General features: G+C 37.9%; 2 protein-coding genes across 8 annotated transcripts in view; one reads left to right on the forward strand and one right to left on the reverse strand.

Annotated features, from left to right (window-relative positions):
* Nucleotides 1-1,875: 1,875 nt before the first annotated feature.
* Nucleotides 1,876-11,677, reverse strand: CRIPT (CXXC repeat containing interactor of PDZ3 domain). Its single transcript, XM_025868885.2, has 5 exons — nt 11,562-11,677; nt 7,772-7,837; nt 6,971-7,025; nt 3,082-3,185; nt 1,876-2,766 (listed from the first exon to the last, which is right to left on the reverse strand). The coding sequence occupies exons 1-5, from the start codon at nt 11,575-11,577 to the stop codon at nt 2,702-2,704; spliced, it is 306 nt and encodes a 101-aa protein (XP_025724670.1). The 5' UTR covers nt 11,578-11,677; the 3' UTR covers nt 1,876-2,701.
* Nucleotides 11,678-11,729: 52 nt separating this feature from the next.
* PIGF (phosphatidylinositol glycan anchor biosynthesis class F) overlaps nt 11,730-24,478 on the forward strand; it is a 35,331-nt gene continuing 22,582 nt past the window's right edge. For 3 of the 7 annotated variants that reach the window (XR_012379833.1, XR_012379834.1, XM_073897756.1), the window contains exons 1-4: nt 11,923-12,194; nt 13,623-13,871; nt 15,069-15,160; nt 16,829-16,945. Coding sequence is in view for 5 of the 7 variants with exons in the window: in XM_073897756.1 (XP_073753857.1) it covers nt 12,075-12,194; nt 13,623-13,871; nt 15,069-15,160; nt 16,829-16,945 (578 nt within the window). In the remaining 2 variants the exon portion in view is untranslated. The other 4 variants (XM_073897759.1, XM_073897758.1, XM_025868886.2 and 1 more) reach the window with 4 other exon arrangements.

The raw sequence follows: 24,478 nt of genomic DNA on the forward strand, positions 1-24,478 counted from the left end.
TGAAAAAAAAAATTACCAATGGAACTACTGAATTGGAATAGGGGCTGTAGATGAAAATTCTATCACTGTTAAATGCCTGAATTTGAGAACTGTACCTCGTGTGCTTGTTTTTGTGAAGAACATCTGTAACATTAAAGGTGAAAAGGTAGGTCTGCAATTTACTCTCAGACGGGTCAAGAAAAAATATATAACAAGAGATAGAAGATGGTAAACCAAACAGAGAAACATTAAAAAAGAAGTAAAAATGCAGAACAATGTAGGCTTCTTCTACTTAAAATTCTCAGAACATATACATGTATGTGCATTAAATACATATATTTCTAGGACACTATAATTAGTAGTCCCTTGCTCCCCCATGTAAGGGAAATAGGAGCTAAAATATATTGGGTGGTTGGCATGAGGGCAAAATGGTTAAGTCTTCTTTTCGCAACCTTCAGTTCCATTCCACGGAGAAGTTTTTTCTTATATGTGCACACAAGCTTCTGCACATGTGTAATTCTTACATCATTTTGATGGTTGCATAGTCTATGAATGAATGTACTTAAAGGTGTTCTATTGGTATTTGTTTCTAATATGTATATTTTAAATACGATCACATTTTAAAAAATGTTTTCATTTTTATATTTACTTTGATAAAAGCTATTTGGCCTTAATTCTGTTATAGTTTTTTGTTTTTGTTTTTTTAGAGGCGGGGAGAGAGAGAGAGAGAGAGATGGGGGAGGGGCAGAGGGAGAGGGAGAATCTTAAGCAGGCTCCACCCCCAGCACAGAGCAGTCTCAGGGCTCTATCTCATGAGGCTGAGATCATGACCTGAGCCAAAACCAAGAGTTGGACACTTAACCGACTGCGCCACCCAGGCATACCTTATAGTTTGTTTTTATGCCTTCTTTTAAAAAATATTTTATGTTCATGTTTTATTTGGGGATTTTCCTTCTCATTTGCAACTTTTATTCAATTTATGCCATATTATTATTTCAATAATATAAAGATTTATAATGCTTAGAGTCTATCCTGAGTATAATACTAGTGAAAATCTTCATGGAGGAACTTGAGTCTGGCCAGTAGATCATTTCTGGAAGGAAGTTATGCAAGGCATGAATATGAAATGTGAGTTGTGGAAGTCTAAATCCCAGCTGATACCTGAGAAATGTACTTTCCTAAAGTCAACCAACCCAACTTTTAACAGATCTGGACCACTCTCTAAGTGGATCCTATTATGGGTTCCTTGTGTTGATTTTAATGAAAAATCCTTAATCGATTAAAGTGCGAGGAGATACTCTCTGCTTTCAGAGCTATTTTTGTTATATTTTGCATCATCCTTATGATCTTTCTGGGTAAGAGTAACAATGTATCCCAGAGAAATACTATTTTAAAAACCTTACAGATAACAGTTAAAACTTTACATACTTTCCATAATAATTTTAAAATAGAAATGTAGTATCTATACAATGTGTATCATCATGTTATCTATCCTACATTTATTTTAAAAGATTTTATTTATTTATTTGACAGAGACAGAGAGAGCACAAGTAGGCAGAGTGGCAGGCAGAGGCAGAGGGAGAAGCAGGCTCTCCGCTGAGTGGGGGAAGCCCGATGCGGGGCTCGATCCCAGGACCCTGGGATCATGACCTGAGCCGAAGGCAGCCGCTTAACCGACTGAGCCACTCAGGCGCCCCATCCTACATATTTTATAGTGATATGTATTTATACATACTGCACTTGCAATAGGAAATACGTTTTTGGTTTCCATAGTAGGCTGTAATATTCAAAAGCAGAAGTCCTAAACCTCTAAAGGCAGCATAAGAAAAATCTTTCTTTGAACCTCAAAGTTGTCTTTTAGCAGTCTGTGTCATATATAAAAGAAGAGTCAAAATGTTGGTTTTGTTCTATTTATTTTTGGTGGGTGGGGAGGGGCGGTAAAAAAAAAAAAAAAGCTTGGTTTTTGCTTCAAGGAGCTTTCCTAAAGAGTAGTAACTCATTCATTACACATTCCCATGGATGACATGTTTTCTTGGCTTTCATGACAGTTTGAATTCAAGGTAATGTGCATAAAATGTATTTTTCTGAAATTCAGTGTATTCATTTAGACACACATGGGGTGACCCTTGTGTTCTCATTCTCATACAAAAGGTATTGGCACTTTGGCTTCAAGAACAAATAAAAAGTATCATAAATACAACTTGTGATTTGGGTCTGGGCTAATGACTAAGGAACTATTCAGCTATAATGGTCTTGGATATTTCAATGCCCTGTGAACCTACAGTTAATAAAGAGACTGCTGATTCTAAAAACTATGCCAACAAGGGAATGAAGGAAGAGTTATAAGTCTGATGCAAAGTTCAGAGCAAAATATCAATCAATAATCTCCTCACTTTTGCGATATCAATAACATAGAAAGTGAGGATAAGAATTACATGAATAGTGATAAATAAAAAGCATCTACAGAAATGGGAAAATATTTTTCATTAAATTTGCCACTTATTCTAGTTCAATAAGATGCTTGTGAGGAAAAGAAATAAGGCAGGAAACTAGTTATGTTGTTTAGAACTTCTTAAGAGCAAAAAATGAATACCAATCAACTTTCTTGGTTTAATATTGTCTTAAAACGTGTCATTTTGGAACTTGAACACCTATGTTATGGCTTGAAAATTCAAAGCAAAAAGTAAAATCACGTAGAAAGCCAGAAATGTCATCAACACATCTACACAGACGTTTGCTTGTAGTTTTTGGTATCCAAAACCTTTTTTCCACACATTGCACAGATGCCTAAAACAAACAAACAAAACATGTAAGCAATCAAATCATAATACCAACTAATAATACCAATCAAATACCGAATACCAACAGTTTGCTTTATTTAAGTCACTCCTGAGGCTTAAAACATAAATTAACAGCATGAGAGAAGAAAAAAAGAAAGCACAGACCAGTAACTACAAACAAGTTCTAAGTTTTATCTTGCTTTAGAAAAAAGAGCACTTGATGAACAGCATCTATGAAAGGCTACTCCTTTCTTGTGTTATCTAAGTCAGTACCAAGAGTAGGCTAGATATGAATAGAAAAACGGTACTGAAAGAAACTTACCCTTTTTGTAGGCACAGCCCTGGCAGTAATGAGAACCTGGTTGGTGCACAGAACTTTTACAAATTCTGCAAGTGGAGAACTTATTCTTTCCATATGGATCGAATCTAGAGTTTTTTTTTTTTTTTTTTAAAAAAGAAAAAAAATGTATAATAGAATAGAAACACTTAAATGATCTCCTTTTAGCAACAAATGGGATCAATCCATGCTCTTTGTTCTGTGTCACACTGTCCAATTAACAGGCACGGCATGCTTGCAGCTAGCTCCTCTCCCCGCGCTTGCACACCCCTGCCCCTTCTATGTGACTTGTATGCTGGTGAACAGTCAGTTCCTTAATCCCAAACCTGTTTCTACAAGTTGTATTTGCCAATCTGTGTGTGTGATATAGTTTAATATTATGGAAACTGATGAAATGTGGGTACAAAAAGAGTGACCAATTCTATTAAAAACTATGAGAATGCTTTAGGATGGCTGGGTCAGTGAGAATCACTGAACTGCCACTGAATTAGGTGAGACAGCTTCAAAATAGTGGCAAGATCGTAAGTGGAAGGACTTGCCACTTTGCAAGTCTATCAGTTTTGGCTCCACTTTAAACATACTGGAGATGTGCATTCTGGTTATGATTTATGTGAGGAAAATGATGAAGAACTCTTATCAGTAGACTCGTACTCAAAAAGCCTGTCTCAGTGCCAAAGGACTGATGAATGCATGTGCGGTTATGTGCTGTGACTTTTAAGAAAGTATGTGTATGTTTTAATAATCGCCTCCTTTAACTGACATTTTCCATTAATTGATCCAATCCCTTTGCATAAAAGAGTTTCTACTACATAAAAGTGCCACTTTATAGTGACTGGAGTAGAAAATAATTCTCCCAAAATTGGCCATAACTTTCGTAACAATACTCATATACCGAATGCCAACACTGTCCTAGACCTAGTTTCTTCTCCTGGGGTAGTGTAATACAATAGCTCATTTTCAAAGTTTTAATTTCTCCAAACCCAAAAGAATGTCACTGTACTCTGCACAAGGGAAGATAGACGCTATTCCTCTTTTTAATAAGCTCGATTTGTGTGCATCCATATACTTACTTTTGCTTCAAACCGTATTTTATTCTAAGATGCACATTTTAGTATGTCTGAAATCTTACAATGAATTAGCAGAGCTTTTTCTTTCTTAAAGCAATGATACATCTTCTAAGTGTTGGTATCTTAGATTCAATGCAATACAATAGTACACTTTCCAATGTGAGACATTTGGAGTATCCAAAGTAACAGCTACTTATTAATGATACTGGAGTGAGGTTGGGAGCATAAAGAAACTGGCAGTATCTAAAACTGTACAATTTGTAAAAATTACAACTTAGTTAATAATAACTGAACGGTCTTAGAAGACTTCAATAAGTCAGAGCAACACTTAGTGTGACGCTCCACTGAAGATTAAGTCTCTTATGCTGTTTTATATCCATTATTTAAAAAGTACCATTATGTACTTATGGTAGCCAGGCACTACAGGTAGTAAAAGCTTTATTATTATTATTATTATTATTATTTCTAATCCTTGGGATAATGCCATGAAACATGTGTTTATTCATTCAGCAAATACTTGGTGAGTACCTACTATGTGCCTGTCACTGTTTTACATACCAGAGATGAAACCTGACAGACAAAGCCTCTGTCCTCAAGCTGACATTCTAGTAAGACAATAGGTAAAGGGCAGACAGTAAGTAAAGGAATAAGCATGTTTTTCAGACGGTGATACACGTTGAGGAGAAAAGTCAAACAGGATATTGTGGCAGACATGAGGGGAAGGAGGGAAGCTATTAATTCAAATGCTGGTTAGGGACCCACTCTGAGGAAGTGACATTTCAACTGAGATCCTAGTAACAAGAAGGTGCCAGCTACGTAAGCTCTGCGGAACGAGCTCTAGGAGGAAGGAAGCTGTAAGCACAAACCTCTTCCAATGGGAGTGGGCTTGGTCTATCTGAGGCAGGAGTTGCTGCAACAGGGAGTCAGAGAGGTGGGAGGGGCCAGATCATGTTAAGAAGGTCCGGGGGGGGGGGGGGGGGTTAGATTATATTCTACGTGAAAAGAAAAGCAATGCAGGGTTCTGAGAAAAGCACTTCTGTGCCCTTTAAAGGACCACTCTGGCTACTATGAGACTGAACCATAAAGAACTAGAGAGGAAGCAGAAAGATGGAGTTATTATGGCATCTAAGTAAGAAATACCAGTGGTTTGGAAGAGGGTAATAGCAGTGAGATGGACAAAAGCAGGTGGATTCAGGTTATATGTTGGTGGCAGAGCTAAAGAACTTGCTGATGAAAGGGGAGTGAGGAAAAGGGAGGGGTCGGTGCGGAATTCTAGCTCTTAGGCTCGCAAGGCTGGACTGGGGGGGTGCGATGATGAGACTCGGATCAGAAGCCTGCAGGAACAAGAGGTGGCCTGGTAGACGCCCAAATGGTAAGTCAAGTAGGCAGCTGGGTACATCTGTGGAGCTCAAAAGAGAAGTCAGGACAGGGGGTATAAATCTGGGAGTCATTAACATACAGTTTGGGGGCGCCTGGGTGGCTCAGTCGGTTAAGCGTCTGCCTTCGGCTCAGGTCGTGGTCCCAGGGTCCTGGGATCGAGCCCCGCATCGGGCTGCCTGCCCAGCGGGAAGCCTGCTTCTCCCTCTCCCACTCCCCCTGCTTGTGTTCCCTCTCTCGCTGTGTCTCTCTCTGTCAAATGAAATCTTAAAAAAAAACAACAAAAACCATACAGTTTGAATTTAAAGCCTTTGGACTAAAGTCACTTGAGGAGAGATTATACATTTATAAATAGAAAAAAAAGGGAAAGGTCTAGGATTGAGTCCAGAGGCACCTTGACTGAGAAGGAACGGTGAGTTGGGAGGAAAAAAAGAGTATGGTACCCAACAGCCCAGAGAACAGAAGGCTGCAGAGGAGTCAGGTTGGCTCAGTCAGTGAAGCAAGCGACTCTGGATCTCGGGGCTGTGGGTTCAGGCCCCACATTGAGGGTAGAGCTTACTTTAAAAAAAGAAAGAGAACAGAAGGTTGCAAAAATGAGAGCTGTTAAAAGGTTAAGTAAGGTAAGACCAGAGAAGTCCATCAGGTGTGATCCCTCTGAGAGCAGCTGCAGGGGTTTGGTGGGGCTGAAGTCGCGAATCGGACTTACACTGAGAAAGCGTCTGAATAAGGCTTTTGGAAACTTTTGCTGTGAAGGGAAGCAAGGCAATGGGGTGGCAGCTGGAAGGGTTCATGGCATTTTTAAGACTGGAAATAAAGTGTGGTGTCAAAAAAAAATGATTTTTAGGGTGGGAGACACTTTTATCTCCATTCTTAGATGAAAAAGTAAAGTTCAGAAAACTGGCTTAATTTCCTGAAGGCCCCAGAGCTAGACAGGAACAGAGTCCAAATTCAAATTTAGGGCTGATTCCAGAGCTTCTGATCTGTCCACATCCTTCTATTACCTCTGATTTGTATGAGAATTAAGAACCAGATAAAATAACCTAGAGTAAATCCAAACCAGGCAATATTATTCCAAAACTAGTTCTATAAAACATAGCACACTGAAGCACCTGAGTGAAACTGCAAAGTAGTTTTAGGGATAAGAAATCATAGTTTTCAAAAGAAAAAAAATGAGATAAAATAAAAGTAATGTTTTCTGGTGAAATTATATATATAAAAAATAGCACTAATATCTTCATATATTGATACACTGAGGACGAGTAGGGTGAAACCAGCAGGCTGTAACAGACAGCTTGGCTTTGCATGCTAGGAACTACTGAACTCTGTTTTATTCACGATAGAATGATGCACACCAAATTCACTCCAGCATGTCTAAGACCAAAGAGAGTGGAAAGTTATATGCCTGAGGAGTGGCTGCTCCTATTACCTACCTTGCTTTTTTTGAAGTCAAAGCTTTATTTTCGTTCAGCTTTCTTCCGCCACTTTCTAAATCAAAACATACATGTATTTTAGCAGGTTATTTCTGCATATTTCACTATAACATATACATTTAACATTTAACAGTTAGTTAAAAAGTTCATTCTTTGGCCTCCTACCAGTAGACGAGTCTGGATCAAAATTTTCAAAAATCCCCAGTTAATACCCAGGTTTTTAAGACACTACTTAAAAAGGAAAGATTTATTATGAAGCAATAAAATTGTGGATAATCATTTTATTTCTCAGACTCAAAACAGGACTTTAGGGATGGGTCTACACTTAATTTATCTAGTGTAAAATCTTAAAGCCACTACTTCGGTGCCATAGACCCTGAATACAGTACAAGTGTTTCTTTTCCTTCCCTTTGGAAACACCTCAACTGTATATAATGATATGAAGGTGAAAATGTAAATGTGTAAATGATTTGTTCAAGAATATAAAAGTCAGGTGAAGAGAGGGGGAATTAAATGCAGACTTTAATAAAGTGGAATCAAATCAGTTACTATCATCTACTCATTGGTTGAAAATCATTTAATGATTTTGCTATCTTTTGCCTGACAGATGAGGAACCCTTAACATGTAACCCAGAGAACTAAAAAAAGGTATTAAATTGTTGGGGGATCTGGAATTCTTTAATAGTTAAGAGATGAAATACACAAATACACAAAAGATTTCTTTTTACAAATGATATAAAGCTAAAACATTCATCACAGGAAGCATGGGATTCAACTTCTCTTTTCCAAATGGAAAAATACCTGTGGTATTCCTTGCACCATCTTTCCATGTGTCTGGAGTGATAACAGTACCAAGTTTCTTCTCACCTGTTGTAACAAGATAGTAAAAGTAAGGGGAATTTGGATTTAACTATCTAATAAATACACTACATGGAGCTTAAAATTCAGTGATATCAACCACTGTCTTACAGTAGGAGCCTTTTCATGCCGGGGTAGGGACTGTGAAATGAGACTGAAGATACTAACTGTGGGTAATGGGTAACTGAGGAATTCCACGGAGAAAGAAATAACCTTAGCTGGGGAAATCCAGGAAAGCCTGTGGAGAAGGCAGGAAGAGGGTCTGGCTCTGGCAGTGGGGTTGTAAAGAAAGAGGAGGAGAGATGATGAAGGCAAACTAGAGAAAGGCTATATCCTGAAGAAAGGCATGGAAAGCTCAGGGTACACACAAAGTAGATTGGTTTGGCCAAAGAGTGAGGGTAAGAGTAAGTGAAAATAAAGTTGGAAAGATAAGCTGGGCCCTCATTGTGGAGGGTCATCCTGAATGCCAGGTTCTAAATATAGAAACCCCAAATTATTTTTTGCACATTGAGAATTTATTAAAGGTTTTAAATCCAGGAAACGATAGAATGCACTTATATTTAGGTTCAATGCACATATCTGTTGTGATTACTCTAAACCACGTCCTGGCATGATGATGACGGATGATAAGACAAAGTCTTTACCCTTTGGTTCTACTGTATAGCACTTGGTAGGAATGTAATACTTGTTGCATGAATGAAAAGGTGACAAGATGCAAGAATGAAAGGTGGAGTCAGGGTCTAATTGAGCATTTTTACATGGAAGGGGAGCTGATAAAGATTCCAAAGGATATAGAGACAAAGAGGTAGAGAGGAATGGCAACAAGGACATGAGTAGAATTTTCCTTGAAAAAAGGGAAAGAAGTAAATGAGCATGGATGCAGATCTGTTTATGGGTATGGCAAAAGAAATAAAAGAAGTTGAGAACGTTCCCATGTAATTACCTTGCTTTTCTTATACCTCTAAGGAGGTATTTGTCAACAGAGGATGAGGTAGGTGAAGGTGTGGACGTTTAAGGGACCAGAGAGCTTGGAATAGTCACTAGCGACAAAGGGCAAGGGGACTGACTAAAATTAAGTTAAAAAGACTGATGAATAGTATTAAAGATCTTGCAGATTAGGAATTGTACACTTTTAGTGGTACCAACTGGTTCATTTGTACAGTTTTGCCCCAGTTTAGGGAGAGAAGAGCCAAAGGCAGGGAGAACACAGTTTGAAGGGAAAGGGGCTGGTAGGGGATCACATTAGTCTAACTCGAGTGATGGGGACTTCAGCTAGGGTATTTGAGGGGTCAATGAGAGGCTAGGGAAAATAGGAGCTATTGAATGGAAGTAAAAACAGCAGGACATGCAAGTGTTTGGATGCAGGATCACAAAGGGATAGGGGAATGCATGAGAGATGATTAGGGCTTTGTGAATGGGTGACTGGGAGGACTGCAATGCCTTTAAATGATGGAAGAGAAGGTACAGATTTGTGAAGTAGGATGACAAATTCAGTCTTGAAAGTACTACACTACTATGTAACAACCAGATGGAGGTTCCCAGTATTGTCCGGAGAAAATTCTTCTATTGGTCTTAGTTTAGAGAGAAGTCAGCTGGAGATGTGGATTAGACATTCACTGGCATGGATATGCTACTTGAAGCCAGATATTTCCAAAACAGTCAAAAGAAGGTCAGATACAGATCACTGGGAAACATCTACTTTAAGGGAGAAGGAGAATAAGAAAACTTGGAGACTATAATGGTAAAGAAGCACAGGGAGAAGTAAATTCAAAGAGAATCGAGACCAAGTTTCAAAGTCACAGAGTAGAAAAGGGCTGAAAGAAAGGTCTTTGAATTAAGAGTCTATTTTTATTTGAGGAATAAGATGCTATAGAAGGCAGAAAGGTATTAGAGCAAAGAAATAATACACAGACTTTCAGAAGTGCAGAGAAGTAAAAAGCAAATGACCTTTTAGGACACATATCACGTCCCAGAACCAACTATGTGTACTTATTTTAATACCACATTAGATCTTGGGGTCTCAAAATTTTTATGTATCTTAGGAAGTTAACTCTCACAATGTGCCCAGTATCCTCAATTTCCCTGAGAAAAAGCACTTATGGTGTAAAGAACATCACACAAAACAAGTTAAACCAGGCAGAATACCAGTCGTCTAAAGTTAAAATATACAGAATTAACACAAATTACATAGAAGGCTAAATTTACATGTTTAGGAACTATACTACATAAGAGAGAAGACATGAAGGAAGGTGCATAACCTAAATATATGTAAGTCATATTTCCTCAAAGAGGCAAAACCAAAAAACTTAAGTACTGGATGGAGTAGAGTTAAAGGACATCAATGTCAGAAAACTTAATGTGCTTTTTGGAGTGATGAAAATGTTCTAAAATTGATTGTGGTGATGGTTGCACAACCCTGTGAATATACTGAAAATAACAGAATGGTACATTTTAAATGGGTGACTTGTACCCATGTCAATTACATTGCAATAATTTTTTAAAAGCTTAATGTGAGACGATGATATAAAGCATAGAAAAATGGAAATATTCGTTCCACTCTACCCCTCATAAAACGAGGCAGAGTTCAATTCTGAGAGCCACATATTGGGGGTTATGATAGAAATAACCAGTTTTAGAGTATACACTAAGGCACTTTTAAATCAGGCTTTACCTGCATTATCTAATTCTCACAAAACCCGTAAGTTATGTATTCTTCTCATTTTTCAGATGAGAAAACTGGGGCCAAGAAATATTCGATAATTTGCCCATAAGTTATTCTTTTACCTAATGTAAAAACTGTGATTCAAACTCATGGGTGCCTGTGTTCAAAAGTTTATCTACTGTGTGTGGGAGGAGGTATAAACAAAATGGATTATGTTAATGTTAATCCAGATAAGAGGACTTGAAACCTTGTCTCAGAAGAGCCAGAAATGTCTAGCCTGAGGAAAAAGAGACTTAGGGATATGACAGCCGTTTTAAAGCAAATAGTCTGTGACATCAAAAAATCCTATTTTCTAGAAACCTCAAGAGTTTATATTAGAATCACTGATGGCAACAATAGGGAGGAAGGACTTTTCTAAAAGTGAGTGACATCGATACAGACTCTGAAGGTGGTGAGACTTTTTAAACCCTGCCTCAATACCACAGGTATTCATGCAAAGAGCATTTAAGCCATTGGATAGGCTGCTAACTTAGGGCTGCTGGTTAAAATACAGGATGCCCGGTTAAATTCAAATTTCAAACAATGAATGGCGTTTTAGTACTGTCACGTCCTAAAAGTAAGTCCAGTGCACTTTCAGTAGTAAAGAGCAGCAAGCAAAGACAAGTCTCAAATATTGCACGGGACCTACTTCTCCTAATAAAAAGTGTTCATTTTTTTTCAATGTCTGCTAAATCTGGAAACTCTAGATATTGTATAAGTTACTTTTAAGATCCATTCCAACCCTGAGGGTCTGTGAGGCGAAGGAGCCAGTCAAGAGCTGTATGAGATCTCGGGTCGGGCATAGGGGAGGCAAAGGAAATAGACAAATGAGTGCAAAACTGAGACCACTCTGAATGCAAAACGACTATACGGTCCTGGGGGAGGGAAGGAATGGTCAAAGGGGTAGAAGGACAATGGCTGGCATCGGAGACCTGTGGCCGAAAGAAAAACAAAGAAAAGGCAAAGTACCCGAACAGCTCCAGTTAGCTTCTCCTAGCCTCCTTCTCCCAAAGATGTGGCCCCTTAACTCACATTTTTCGCACACCATCCTTCCCCTCCGGTTCCCTTGGCCGCAGAAACAGCAGCAGCTCCAAAATGTCAACACAACAGCCAGGAAAGGATTCCCCTTCCGGGTTACGACAACCCACTTCCGGCCCTTCCGCCCTCCGCCCCGCCCATCCCACACCTGAGAAGCCGCGGGAGGAATTAAACGCGAGCTGGAAGGCGGGGCTGCTCCCATTGCCCGCCCCTCCGCTTCTGCAATTGGCTGCGCGGTCTTGGGTCTCCGCCCCACAGGCCTGCGCCTGCGCGATGGCCAGGGCGGCGAATCGTACCTGATGGTGGGAGGTAGTAACCCCCGCTTCTCTTCCGCTGGCGGGAGAGTTAGGTAAGCCCAGCCGAACCATCCCGGCACGCGGGCCTCCCGGGAGTGCAAGCAGCCCCCACCAACTGCCCATATGACCGAGAGAGTCTGTGCCCAGAGCCCGCCCGCGCCCGCCGTCCGTCCGAGTGCCACCCTTCCGGCGTGACCCAGGGGCTGCCCTGATGGACCCGGCCCTCTTTCGGAGCAGTCTTTCTGTGTGGCCTTCGTTTCTCCTGGTCTCCGCGCCCGTGCTCTTTGATTATGCCTCTCAGCGCGTCCCCCGCTGCTCACACTCGCCCTGGGTGAGGCTTGGGCAGAGTCCCGAGCGACCGAGTTTGGGGTGGGGCTGCCGAGACAGGTCCTGCGATTTGCGCGGAGGCTCCTCTGCGAGCCTCAGTGCCTGCGAACCCGGGCTTAGGTCAGACGGCGGACGCCAGGGCCGTGGCAGCGGGTGGGGCGCCCGACTGTGTGCTCGCCAGGGCCCACCCTCTTTCCTTCGTTCGTTCATTCATTCATTCATTAAGCATTTGAGTTTGGGTACTGCTCACTGTATTAGATCCAAATCTGGTCATGTCACTTGGGATTCTGAGAGGGGCCCAGAAAAATAATCCGAAGAGGTGTCGGTTGAGACAGTGTAGCCCGGATCCTCCGCCTCGCCCCTCCCCTCCGTCCGCGGAGGATAGGACCTGCGAGAAACTTTTCTTTTCTCCCTTCTTGCAGTTTGTTCTTTTCTCAACTCCTGATGTGTATCTTTATATCAAAGAGGCGAGGCTTTGACGTGGCTTTCGTGCTTGGGAGCTTGGGACCTTGGACATGTCCCCATAACGTGTCTTATCCTGTTTCCTTATCAGTAGAATATTTGCATTGGAAAATTGTAGTGTGAATTAGCTCAGAGCTGTTAGGATAAGGCCTGGACTTCCCCTTTTGTTTTTCTGGAATATTCACCACGGTGTAACATGTGGATTGTTACTTTAAATTAATAAGGTCCTACTTAACATTAGTCAGTACTATGTGTTAAGTAATTTATAAATAAACATATACATACAATGTGTATTTTATAGAGAGAAAGTAGACTTTTTTCTCTTATTTCTCTACTTTTGATTGGAACTTAGCACATGAAACAGACATTGTCATTTTGGTATTTCTGGAGCATTGGGATCCCTTAGTTTAGCATAATGTTCTTTGAACTGTCTTGATTACATTGGCCACCATTTGAGTATTCAAGTGTGCACTTGGTGTCACTTGTCATCTGCCAGAAGATGTGAACTACTGTGATGTTAGACAAGGATCCACAGTGGTTAAAAAAAAAAAAAGCCAACATTTTGGCCAAAGTGTATTCATGGGGTTTCTAGAATGCATAGATTATATTTCCAACAAGAGTAAATCATTAATCCATGCATGTTGTTTTCACCTCTGTGATTTTGGCAAAAAACAGAAAAAGAAAAGAAAACGAATCCCTTAATTGGACCTAATACATGACCCTTTTACAGAAACCAGTTATAAATATTTAAGAAATTAGTAAATTTGTCCTCTTCAAGCTCTGAGACCTTTTTGAACCATATTAGTCTACATGTTCATTTATACATATGCATCTTCCCATATTCTGAAACTAATACATTATTGTGCATAGAAAATTGACTTGTTCATGCTTACTTTTAGGTGTTGGAGCATTTAGACAATGGAAAAAATCATTACTGGATATGCTCTTTTCTTAATTTATTTTTCATTAGATAGCCTCTCAAGAAAACACCATGAAAGATACTGATATCAAGAGACTACTGTATACCCATCTTTTATGCATATTTTCAATTATTCTAAGCATCTTCATTCCATCATTCTTCTTGGAGAACTTCTCAATATTGGAAACACACTTGACATGGTTGTGCATCTGTTCTGTTTTTGTAACTGCCGTCAATCTACTATTATATTTAGTAGTGAAACCAAATGCATCCTCTAAAAGAAGTTCATTATCATACAAGGTAAGGCTTATTTCTTGATAACTGATTTTTAGATAGAGGTAGTGTTTCTTTTAATGAAAGAATAAAGTATTAGTCAAGTACTCATGGGGTTATTTACAATGAGTAAAGAGAACCTGATTTTTTTTTCCCCAAGTCAATACCCTATTATTGCTGGAAGGCTGCCCACAATGTTCGATAGACCCTTGCCAAGCATCAGTTGTGGAATTAGGATGTCTTCAGTGGATATGACAGCATTGTAAACCTAGATAGTCATGTTTTAAGTCACCATTGCAGATAAATGCATGATGTAGCAGTCATATCTTTAAACTTTATAAAACATTTTAGTTTATTTTCATTTATTTTTTCCATTTCTGAGAGAAACTTAATGGATTTTTCAGAAATTACCAAATAAGCCTCTGAGGTAGCTTTGTTTTGAACATGACCTTCCTCGACTAAACAGTGTTAAAAGTTTTCAAATATCACAATCTATTTTCTAGAATATTCACTATCGTGTAACACTTGACTATTACTTTAAATTAATAAAGTTCCCCCTTAACATTACCCAATATTATGTGTAGCTTTCTTAGATAATTTAAAATGCATTTACTCCCCTACAATTAAAAAACTCACTCTGTGTCTTATAATTAGATCTTCTTAAGCTCCAAATCAAGTAGATCCCACACTGATTTGCAGACATGCAGGTCTTTTATCATATGCATCATATAATCACATGAATATGATTTGGGGAATTATTTAGTATTGTGCTCTTTTGGTACAATTTTCCTAGGAATTTTGTTTTTAAATGAAAAAAAAACTGTAGTCCTTATTTTCTGCAAAGATTTCATGCATCACATAATAAGGACTGTGCGTTTTTTTGTATCATAGTGTTCTGTTGTTGGTAAATATTTTATAAATACTGACTAGTAACATAGCTCAGTGCATACTGTAGGAACAGAAATGCTTTTTGATTCTAGTGCTGATTGGGTGGGTGGAACATGGGTGGTGATTTGTGACTTGTAGGCTGTTTTGTGGGGCTGTCAGGAGGTCCGTGCACCTGACTGTGCACAGGAGATGGAATCTTACTTCAGGCTACCCGAAGTAAAGAACATTCAACTGTTGCACACATGGGAATAAGTTGTATTTGTAGATAAAGTGGAAGCATTTGCTGTCCTCTAGGCATTGTCTTGAGCCTTCAAATCATTCTCATTTCTTTTTTAGGTAACCAGGTTTTTGAAATGCTGTATCTACTTTCTTATGTCATGTTTCTTCTTTCATGTAATTTTTGTTCTATATGGAGCACCACTCATAGAGTAAGTCTGAAATTTTTGCCTTAAGGCAATAATATTTTAAAACACTTGTTTACTAAACAAAGCACTAATTCTGTTGGTGATGAATGAAAAACCATGGTGTGTTTAATTACCAGATCACAGAAGGATACTGACATCATTGTCCTTTCTTAGTAATGATATTCTTTTAACATTACTTCATAATGAGAATAACTTAATTCATTAAATGCTTCTATTACCTAGCCTTTTATTGCCGCATTGCATGTGGGGGGTGGGGAGGTAGATGAGAAACTATACCAATAAATGTGTGGCCCTTAGAACCTCTAAGGGAACTTACTATAATGATATGTATAAATTAGTTACAATTAGCATAGCAGTTAGTAAATATGATTCTGAAGTGCTTGAAAGAAGTTTTTCTTAAGAAAAGTCAATAGATTCCTGTATTTAATTATTTAATAACCTAATGTTGATAGTTTAAAGGCAAAATTTAACTCAACACTTTTTCAAAGCTGACCAATTTTTAAAAAAAACTAAATTCATGAATATTTCTTATATAATGTTCATCACAGACTGGGAAACTTCATCGAGTAGTGATTAATGATCACGGTGAGAGGGGTGCCTGGGTGGCTCAGTTGTTTAAGTGTCTGCCTTCGGCTCAGGTCATGGTCCCAGGGTCCTGGCATCAAGCCCTGCATCGGGCTCCCTGCTCGGCGGGAAGCCTGCTTCTCCCTCTCCCACTACCCCTGCTTGTGTACTCTCTCTCGCTGTGTCTCTCTCTGTCAGATAAATAAATAAAATCTTCAAAAAAAAAAAAAGATCACGGTGAGACAAGTTGTGACACACACATATAGCTATGTATGTGGTTTTATATATATTTACACATAGTTGTATATATACACACACACTAAATTAATAGGTAGTTCTTTTCTAGAGAGGGGAGGACAAGACCTTTGTAATGGGAAATGGTAGTTTCTATTTAATCCATTGTAGAGTAAAATGAATGTCTTGAGCAGTGGTTCTAAAACTGGCATCAGCATTTTATCAAAAGCAAATTCTCAGGCTGCAGAAACTCTAGGGGTGCAGCCCCCCAATCTTTATCTCACTTTCCAAGTGGCTCCAATATAAGCTACAGTTGAACCAGTGGTTGCAGAGAAAGTTCCAGAGACTATTCAGGAAGAAAGTTAATTATCTAAAAATGGGGTTGCTTGCAGTGGAGAGTCACATATGGATCAGAGGGTATTTAACACTTCTGAACTCTATCATTAAAGTCTGATATTTGGGATGCTTAGGTGGCTCCCTTGGTTGAGCATCTGCCTTCAGCTCAGGTCATGATCCCGGAGTCCCGGGATCAAGTCCCACATCGGGCTCCTTGCTTAGCCGGGAGTCTGCTTCTCCCTCTGCCTGCCACTCCCCCTGCTTGTTCTCTTTCTCTCTCTCTCTCTCTCTCTCTGACAAATAAATAAGTAAAATCTTTAAAAAAAATAAAGCCAGGTATTTGCTAGATTGTTTTTTATTGCTTGTATTTCAGTAGTAAAATTTTTTATAGTTATCATTTTGGTAGGACTCCTGTTACCTTTCAAAGTAAAGTATAAGAAAATGTTTTTATGTTAAATCTATTTAAATAACCAAGATTATGTAGGGTACATGCACCTTTAATGCTTTAAAAAAATTAATAAAGCTTTTTTTTTCTAGGTTGGTGTTGGAAACATTTTTATTTGCAGTTATTTTGTCTACCTTTACTACTGTACCTTGTTTGTGTTTGTTAGGACCAAACATCAAAGCATGGCTAAGAGTTTTCAGTAGAAATGGGTAAGTTTTAATTTTATGTTTTAGTGGTGTTTGAAATTTAAAAAAAATTAATGTAGTATTTTTCTATTCATGGCAGCTTTCTGATTATTCTATGAGCGTTTTTCCAGACTGTGGTTCTCAGGGATGCCTTAAGGGCCCACCGTGGTTGGGGATTGGGGATAGGGAAGGGGTTGTATACATCTGAGGGGGGACTCAAGCAGGTAGAACTCTAGGCTCCTCCTTCCACTTTAGCAAGATCAGCTCTGCTTTTTTTCTGTATGGGGGGATTCCACTTCGCCTTTTGTTTGAAAAAAGGTTTCTGCTACCAAAAGAAGGCTTTGAGAACCACTCCTCAGGAATGATTTGTCACTGTGATAAAATTGCTACAGATAAAATTGCTTCCATACATCTTACAATGTAGAATTGGGGTCCAAAATCTAAAAATGCATAGTGTAACAACTATAATTTCCTGTTTAGCCTCTTTTATGGTAAGACTTCTGAGTGCAAGTTTCATAGGATTTTATTTCCTTAGCAGCCATATATAAATTCAGCACAGCTAAGTTAAAATTTTAGCTTCTTCAAAGGCATTGAAATGGTTCCGATCAGAAATGGTTAAATTGTACTAAGAAAGCTGTGAAGTTATTTGGTGCCCGTGATTTTGTCCTATTTAACACCCAATAGCAAAAATCTCTTGAGTTCTTACTCTGTGCTCCATGCTGTGAAGCTTTGTGTGGGTTCTGAAGTATTTGCCATGATTCTCTTGCTGAGAAGTTGTATGGTCAAGGGACAAGAATAAAATGAACAAACAATATGAGATTAAAATTGTGTCAATCAGATAGTAAATGCTATTGGAACTCAGAGGGGTAGGAGACCACTGAAGAATGAGCTGGAAGGGGGAATGATCTGTAAAGGATTTGGATCAGGAGTGTGAGATTTGGTGAGATGAAGGGAAAAGGGAAGGATATCCATGCTAGGGTAATGATTGAAACCATAGAAACTGAAGTGAAAGTGGCAATTTTTGTAATTTGGAAGGGAACAGCACAAGTAGTACAGAGGATGCATGCTGGCTAGTAGCTAGGCTCCATAAATTATTGACGTTTTCCTTTTGAAATGAATATTGTTTCCCTGCAGAACTGTCTTCTGGTGTCAATAAGGTCTCTAGAAAACAAAAGCGTAATCATTGAAAACTTTCCCACATTGTTGCCATAGTATCCCTAATGGCATTCATTTCTTCTAGCATTTTAGTTTGAAATTTTTAAGCAGTAAAAAACGGTTGAAACACTATAGGTTTGGATTGGTGATTTACCCAGCTTTGAACTGTGTTTCTAATAATGGTATATTTGGGGGAGACGTTGTCATCTGATTCTGCAGTTAGTTCTGTCATAGTATGGCATATGCATCCCTAGAAATCCCTGCACTATGCAAAATTGGGTACTAAAAAACACAGAGCTTATGGGAAAGGCAGGATTGAGGCATAACACTCGAAAACTCTTGACAATAATACATAAAAAAGATAGGAACTTAATAAAAATGGTAGTATAGTTTTATACATGTTAAATAGTTAAGTTGATAAACATTATAATGAATATGGTCCTTTTCTTTGGGGAAAAAACCCCTGAAATTTGCTTTCTGGAAGTAGCGTGGGAAGAGTTGCCACTTGTAAGTTATTATGAAGTGGTAAAGGAAGGTTGTTGTTAAATCTGATGGGAAGTTAAGGACCAGATGTGGAAGGTCTGACTCATACACATGAGGGAAACTAAGAGAGCTGGGAGTTGGGGTTTGTTTTGTTTTGTTTTTGTTTTTGTTGTTTTATGTTTCAAATTTTTATTTAAATTCATTAGTTAACATATAGTATAATATTAGTTTCAGGAATAGAATTTAGTGATTCATCACTTATGTACAGCACCCAGTGCTCATCCCAACAAGTGCCCTCCTTAATGCCCATCACCCATTTATACCATCCCCCCCACCTGCCCTCCAGCAACCCAGGAAGATGGGTTTTTTTTTTAGTAGTATTGAGATATAATTCAAATACCATACGCTTTGCCTATTTAAAGTGTACAATTCAGTGGTTTTTAGTATATTCACAAGAGTTTTGCAGCTATCATCACAGTCAAGTTTAGAACATTTTCATCACCTCAAAAAAGAAACTCCATACCCTTTAGGTATCTCTTCCTTACCCCTGCTCCCCTAGCCCTAAGCAACCACTAATCTCTTCACTGCTTCTATAGATTTGCCAATTCTGGACATTCATAAAAGTGTTTTCATATAAAATGTGATCTTTTGTGATTAGCTTCTTTCACTTACCCATAATATTTTCAAAGTTCATCTGTGCAGTAGTTTATTCCTTTTTATAGTCGAGTAACGTTCCATTGTGCGTTTGTATACCACATTTTGTTTACCCACTCATCAGCTGATGGACATCTGCGTTGTTTCTACTTTTTGCTGTTATGACTAAGCAGCTGGAAGCATTTGTATACAGGTTTTTGTATGGACATAATGTTTTTATTTTTTTGAGTATATACCTAGGAGTGGAATTGCTGGGTCTTATGATAACGTGTTTAATTGTTTGAGGAACTGCCAGACTCTTAAGGTGGCTGCACCATTTTACATTCCCACAGCAGGGTATGAAGGCTCCAGTTCTCCTCCTGCATCCTTGCCAACAGTTGTTATTATCTGCCTTTATGATTATCACCATCCTAATGGGTGTAAATTGTTATTTCCTTGGGTTTTTTTATTTGCATTTCCCTACTGGCTAATGATGTCAAGCATCTTTTCATGTGCCTGTTAGCAATTATATATTCTTCTTGGAGAAATATCTCTTCAGATCCTTTGGTCATTTTTGAATTGGGTTATTTGTCTTTTTTACTATTAATTTGTAAGAGTTCTTTATATATTCTAAATACAAATCCTTTATCGTATACATGACTTGCACATTCTTTCTTTCTGTGGGTTATCTTTTCAGTCTCTTCATTGTGTCCTTTGAAGCACAAAAGATTTTAATTTTGATGAAATCTAATTAATCAATGTTTGTCTTTTGTTGCTGTGCATTTTTTCGGGTCATCTAAGAATCCATTGCCAAATCCAAGGTCATAAAGATTTACTCCAATGTTTTCTTATAAGAGTTTTATAATTTTAGGTTTTACATTTGGGTCTTTGGTCCATTTTGTATAAGTTTTTGTATACAGTGTGAGTTAGGGGCCTACCTTCATTCTTTTGCATGTGGCCCACCAGTTGTCTTGGCACCTTTTGTTGAAAAGGCTATTTTCCCCCTTTGAGTGATTTTGGCACCCTTGTCAAAAATCAGTTGATCATAAACACATGATCTTAGTTGTTTTTCCATTGACCTATATATCTATCCTTATGTCAGTACCCCACTGTTTTGATTATGTGATAGATGTTTGGGGGATGTGCACGTTCTGTGTATTCATACACTGCTCGGTGCCAATGGGTGCAGTTTTTATGTGTTTACTTAGTGTTTCTCAGATGAAGTTGCTCATATTGTTCCCTAATATATCAGTCAAATTGGAACAAATTTGCATGTTCAAAATAAGCATAATAGCAGAATTGACTATATATTTATAAGTTCCTAAAATTTTAAAATTGAAAAAAAAATCAAACTTCAAAACTTAAGGGAAACAGAGAAACTACCCTTAATTTCTCTTAGTAACTTACCACAAATTTAGTATGTATATATTTTCTAATTCTGCTTTAACCCTATTTCTACATTTAGCCTGAACTATACCTTGCAGCTTGCCTATTATTTTCTGCTAGGTTGAAAAGAGCTTTTTAAAAATTTATTATAAAATTCGACTTTTGAGTATTTTGAGGTTTGCAGAGTTAATTTGTTGTCACCTTGTTTTTGTACCTATCGGCACTTTATCCCTTCTCAGAAAGATCTATAACAAAGTAAAACTGAAAATTAGAGGAAGGGGAATACCATTTTCTGGCTAGCAAGCAAACTGACAAAGCTCTGTAAGTTTCATAATACATAGTGTTAAAGGTTTGGGGAGGTAAGTGCCAATGGGAATATAAATTGGTTCAAGCTCTGTGAAGGGCAGTTCGGTAATATCTGTAAAAATTAAAAATACCCATCTTTTGACCTAGCAGTTCCACTTCTAGGATTTTATGCACTAGATATATTTTCATACCTACAAAATATTCAGTGAGTAAGATTACTCACTGTAGCTTTGAAACAGCTTAAATGTCCTTTAATAAGGGGTGGATTAAGTTAAATTTAATGCAGCTAAAAAACAACAACAACAACCCAACCCCTTCTTTATTTACTGATACACTGTTAAGTGGAAAAAAGCAAGGTGAAGAAATGTATGTAGGATGCTACCATTTACGTAAAAAGTGAGCAGGAGAGAATAGATACACTTGTGTATCTTGGGAAGAATACATGAGATACTGATAAAAATGTTGGTTGTCTCTGGGGAGGGGGTCTGAGAAGCTAGGGGACCAGCTCAGAAGACTTTGCACCAACTAATACCCTTTGGTGTCTTTTGAAATTTAAACCATAGTAATATACTACCTAGTCAAAATGAAGATTATAATGGGTTAGGTTTTGCCAATATTAAACTTATTTGGGGGTATTGAAAATTAGGCCTGAATCAAGTTTTTAGATTTCTTTTATGCCACCTAAACCTCGGTAGACTGCAGAAATATCCTTCGAAAATTTCTAACATACAACAAGATAATAGCTCAGTTACTGGAGGTCTATAGCTAAAAATAATCAATTTGTAATATGAAACAGTTAACGTCGCACAGGGCAGGGCATGAAATAGTAATAGGCAAAAGTAACTTTTAAAGCATGGTCCTGTGTCTTAGAGCATTTAAATCTCACAGCAGTCTGGTGAGATACTCCTGTTTTCACTGTTTTCTAGGTGAAGATGCTAGAAAGCTGACAGGTTAAGTGATTTGCCCAAGCCCTGGAATAGCCAGTAAGCAGTAGAGCTGGGACTTGAATGCAGATCATCTGATAAGGACAGAAGGGTTTTAGATGACCACACTGAGGGTCAGAAAATGAGTTCCTGCCTTCTCTTCACTACGTAGTGGCCAAGTGATCTTAGAGAAGCTATTTACCTTCAGAGATCCTCATGTGTAATACTGTTAGAAGAATGCTAATAAGCTCTTTGCAGGGTTATTATCAGAACTGAGTGAGATAAATGAAATCAAATAGCAAATGCTTAAGAAATGTTTGTCAAGTGGATTAACAAATGTCAGGGAGCATTTTTATATTTCATACTTCCAGTCCTGGCTGCTGTTTGTCTTAGTACCTCTTCCTGGTTTAGGTCGCAGACCAAGGAGTGTAGGGCGTGGACAACCATGGAGAAGGAGGAAGTTTTTTCAGTTGGTTTAATGTAAAATTAATTTGAACTTTGTCATGAGAGGGCAACTTAAGTCTTCATGTCTCCACCATCCCTTAGCGATAGTTCAGTTTCTTTCCTGGCATTTTTATCCCACTTTAAGAATTTAGCATAAAAAGCATGTCAGATTTTCATTGGGGAGGGTATGTGCTATGGTGAGCGCTGTGAATTGTGCAAGACTGTTGAATCACAGATATGTACCTCTGAAACAAATAATGCAACATATGTTAAGAAAAAAGAAAAAGAAGAAGATAGCAGGAGGGGAAGAATGAAGGGGAGTTAAGTTGGAGGGGGAGACGAACCATGAGAGACGATGGACTCTGAGAAACAAACTGAGGGTTCTAGAGGGGAGGAGGGTAGGGGGATGGGTTAGCCCGGTGATGGGTATTAAAGAGGGCACATTCTGCGTGGAGCACTGGGTGTTAGGCACAAACAATGAATCATGGAACACTACATCAAGAACTAATGATGTAATGTATGGTGATTAACATAACAATAAAAAATTTTAAAAAAAGCATGTCAAATTTTGAATGAAATAAGGGAACAGTTAATTTGATAGATTAACTTGTTTAACGTTAGAGTTGGCCTTCTTAAATGTTCACTGTAAGGTGAAAATATTTTAAAAATGCAAAGATCTGGTGGTTCTGAAGAGATAATATGAAATACCCACAAGAACAACTTATATGTTATTTCAGAATTGTCCTAGTATACAATTAGCATTATTTACATTGAGTCACAACTTTTGTTTCAGAGAATTCCAGTATTATTTAGGGAGGTTATACTAACATGAAAATACATTTTTCTTTCTACCCAATAATTATTTACAACAGAAATTAAAGTTCTGATTTGAAGTTCTTATGCTGTAGTTCTAATTCATTAAAAGTGCATAAAATACTTTCTTGATTGAAGATTTTAGAGCTTTAAATCTTTTTATTATTTATCCTGTGTCTTAGCATATAAAACACGGAAGAGTTTTTTGTTTTGTTTTAGTATTATTGAAATATGACTAAAATGTTCAGAAAGAACAGGCCAGTTTTGAATTGGGCTGACACCTCACTCAGTATGGAATCAGTATAAATGTTTTATACTATTCTATGCAAAGTAAGTACTATATCTAAATTGTTAATGTATTTATTTGCATGCTTAATATTGAGTAGATGATAACCAGATGAAGACTGAGAAACATAAAAGCCTTGATCCTGAGAACTGTGTAGGAATTATATCCCAAGAGTAAAGGACCAGTTCTGTTACTATTGAGATTTGATACTTAACTAAATGACATAAATGATACTATTTTAACAAGACTTTTCCTTAAAGTAAATGTGAAGTTATTCTAGATTAAAAAAATACAAAGGAATGCTATTTTACAGAGCTTGAACCAATTTATATTCCCATTGGCACTTACCTCCCCAAACCTTTAACACTGTGTATTATGAAACTTACAGATCTTTGTCAGTTTGCTTGCTAGCCGGAAAATGGTATTCCCCTTAAGGAATGCTATTTTAAAGAAACTTGAAGGTAGAAAAATAATTTGGTTTCTTAACTTCTGCCAACTTCTCTTTGGTATTTATTACTGAGCATACTCAATGTGTACTAGTATAATTCAATTTGTTGCCTTGCTGTGATCATTATTGTGGGGGTTTTTGTTTGTTTGTTTGTTTTGTAGACTTTCTTATAAAAGAAAGTAATATTCCGACTACCTTAAGCCTATATTTTCCATTGAAGTTGGCTTTTTGATTTATCAGTTCTTTTATGCTGTTATTCTCATGTTTTTAAATCAGGATCTGACCACTTTTGGTGAACTGAAAAACTTGAATGTCTGAATAGGTTCCTGAATTTGTGGTTATCTTGCCAAGGTAAAGATAGTAAGACCTGTTTGTGTAGACAAAGAATAGCAGACGTTTTTGGTCATCTTTGCATGGAAATTGATTTTATACTGAAAAAACCACCAAGGAACATTTAACAGTAAAAAGATAGTGAATGACCAAAAATGTATACATTGTAGAAAGTAGGTAATTTAGCCTTGATAAGGGTATGAAAATTTAGTGGCAAAGAGGCACTGGTTTTAATAGTCATTCAGTAGGGGAGTAAAATTCTGTAAAATGTCTTTAGCCACCAGGAGGAGTTAGTTGTGTGTGGTCTCCTTTTTAGATGAAGAGCTCAGTAGTTAAAAAGATCCGCTCAT

This window comes from Callorhinus ursinus, unplaced genomic scaffold (genome assembly GCF_003265705.2).
Source record: "Callorhinus ursinus isolate GAN/ISIS: 27379988/994484 unplaced genomic scaffold, GSC_fseal_2.0 scaffold10, whole genome shotgun sequence".
Classification (NCBI taxonomy): Eukaryota; Metazoa; Chordata; class Mammalia; order Carnivora; family Otariidae; genus Callorhinus; species Callorhinus ursinus.

What these genes read in the sequence shown, in the direction of transcription:
- CRIPT (XM_025868885.2), bottom strand. An exon ending in TGGTGCAAGGAATACCACAG is followed by an intron (nt 7,026 to 7,771) that starts GTATTTTTCCAT and finishes GTTTTGATTTAG; the next exon opens with AAAGTGGCGGAAGAAAGCTG. An exon ending in GGGCTGTGCCTACAAAAAGG is followed by an intron (nt 2,767 to 3,081) that starts GTAAGTTTCTTT and finishes TGTTTGTTTTAG; the next exon opens with GCATCTGTGCAATGTGTGGA.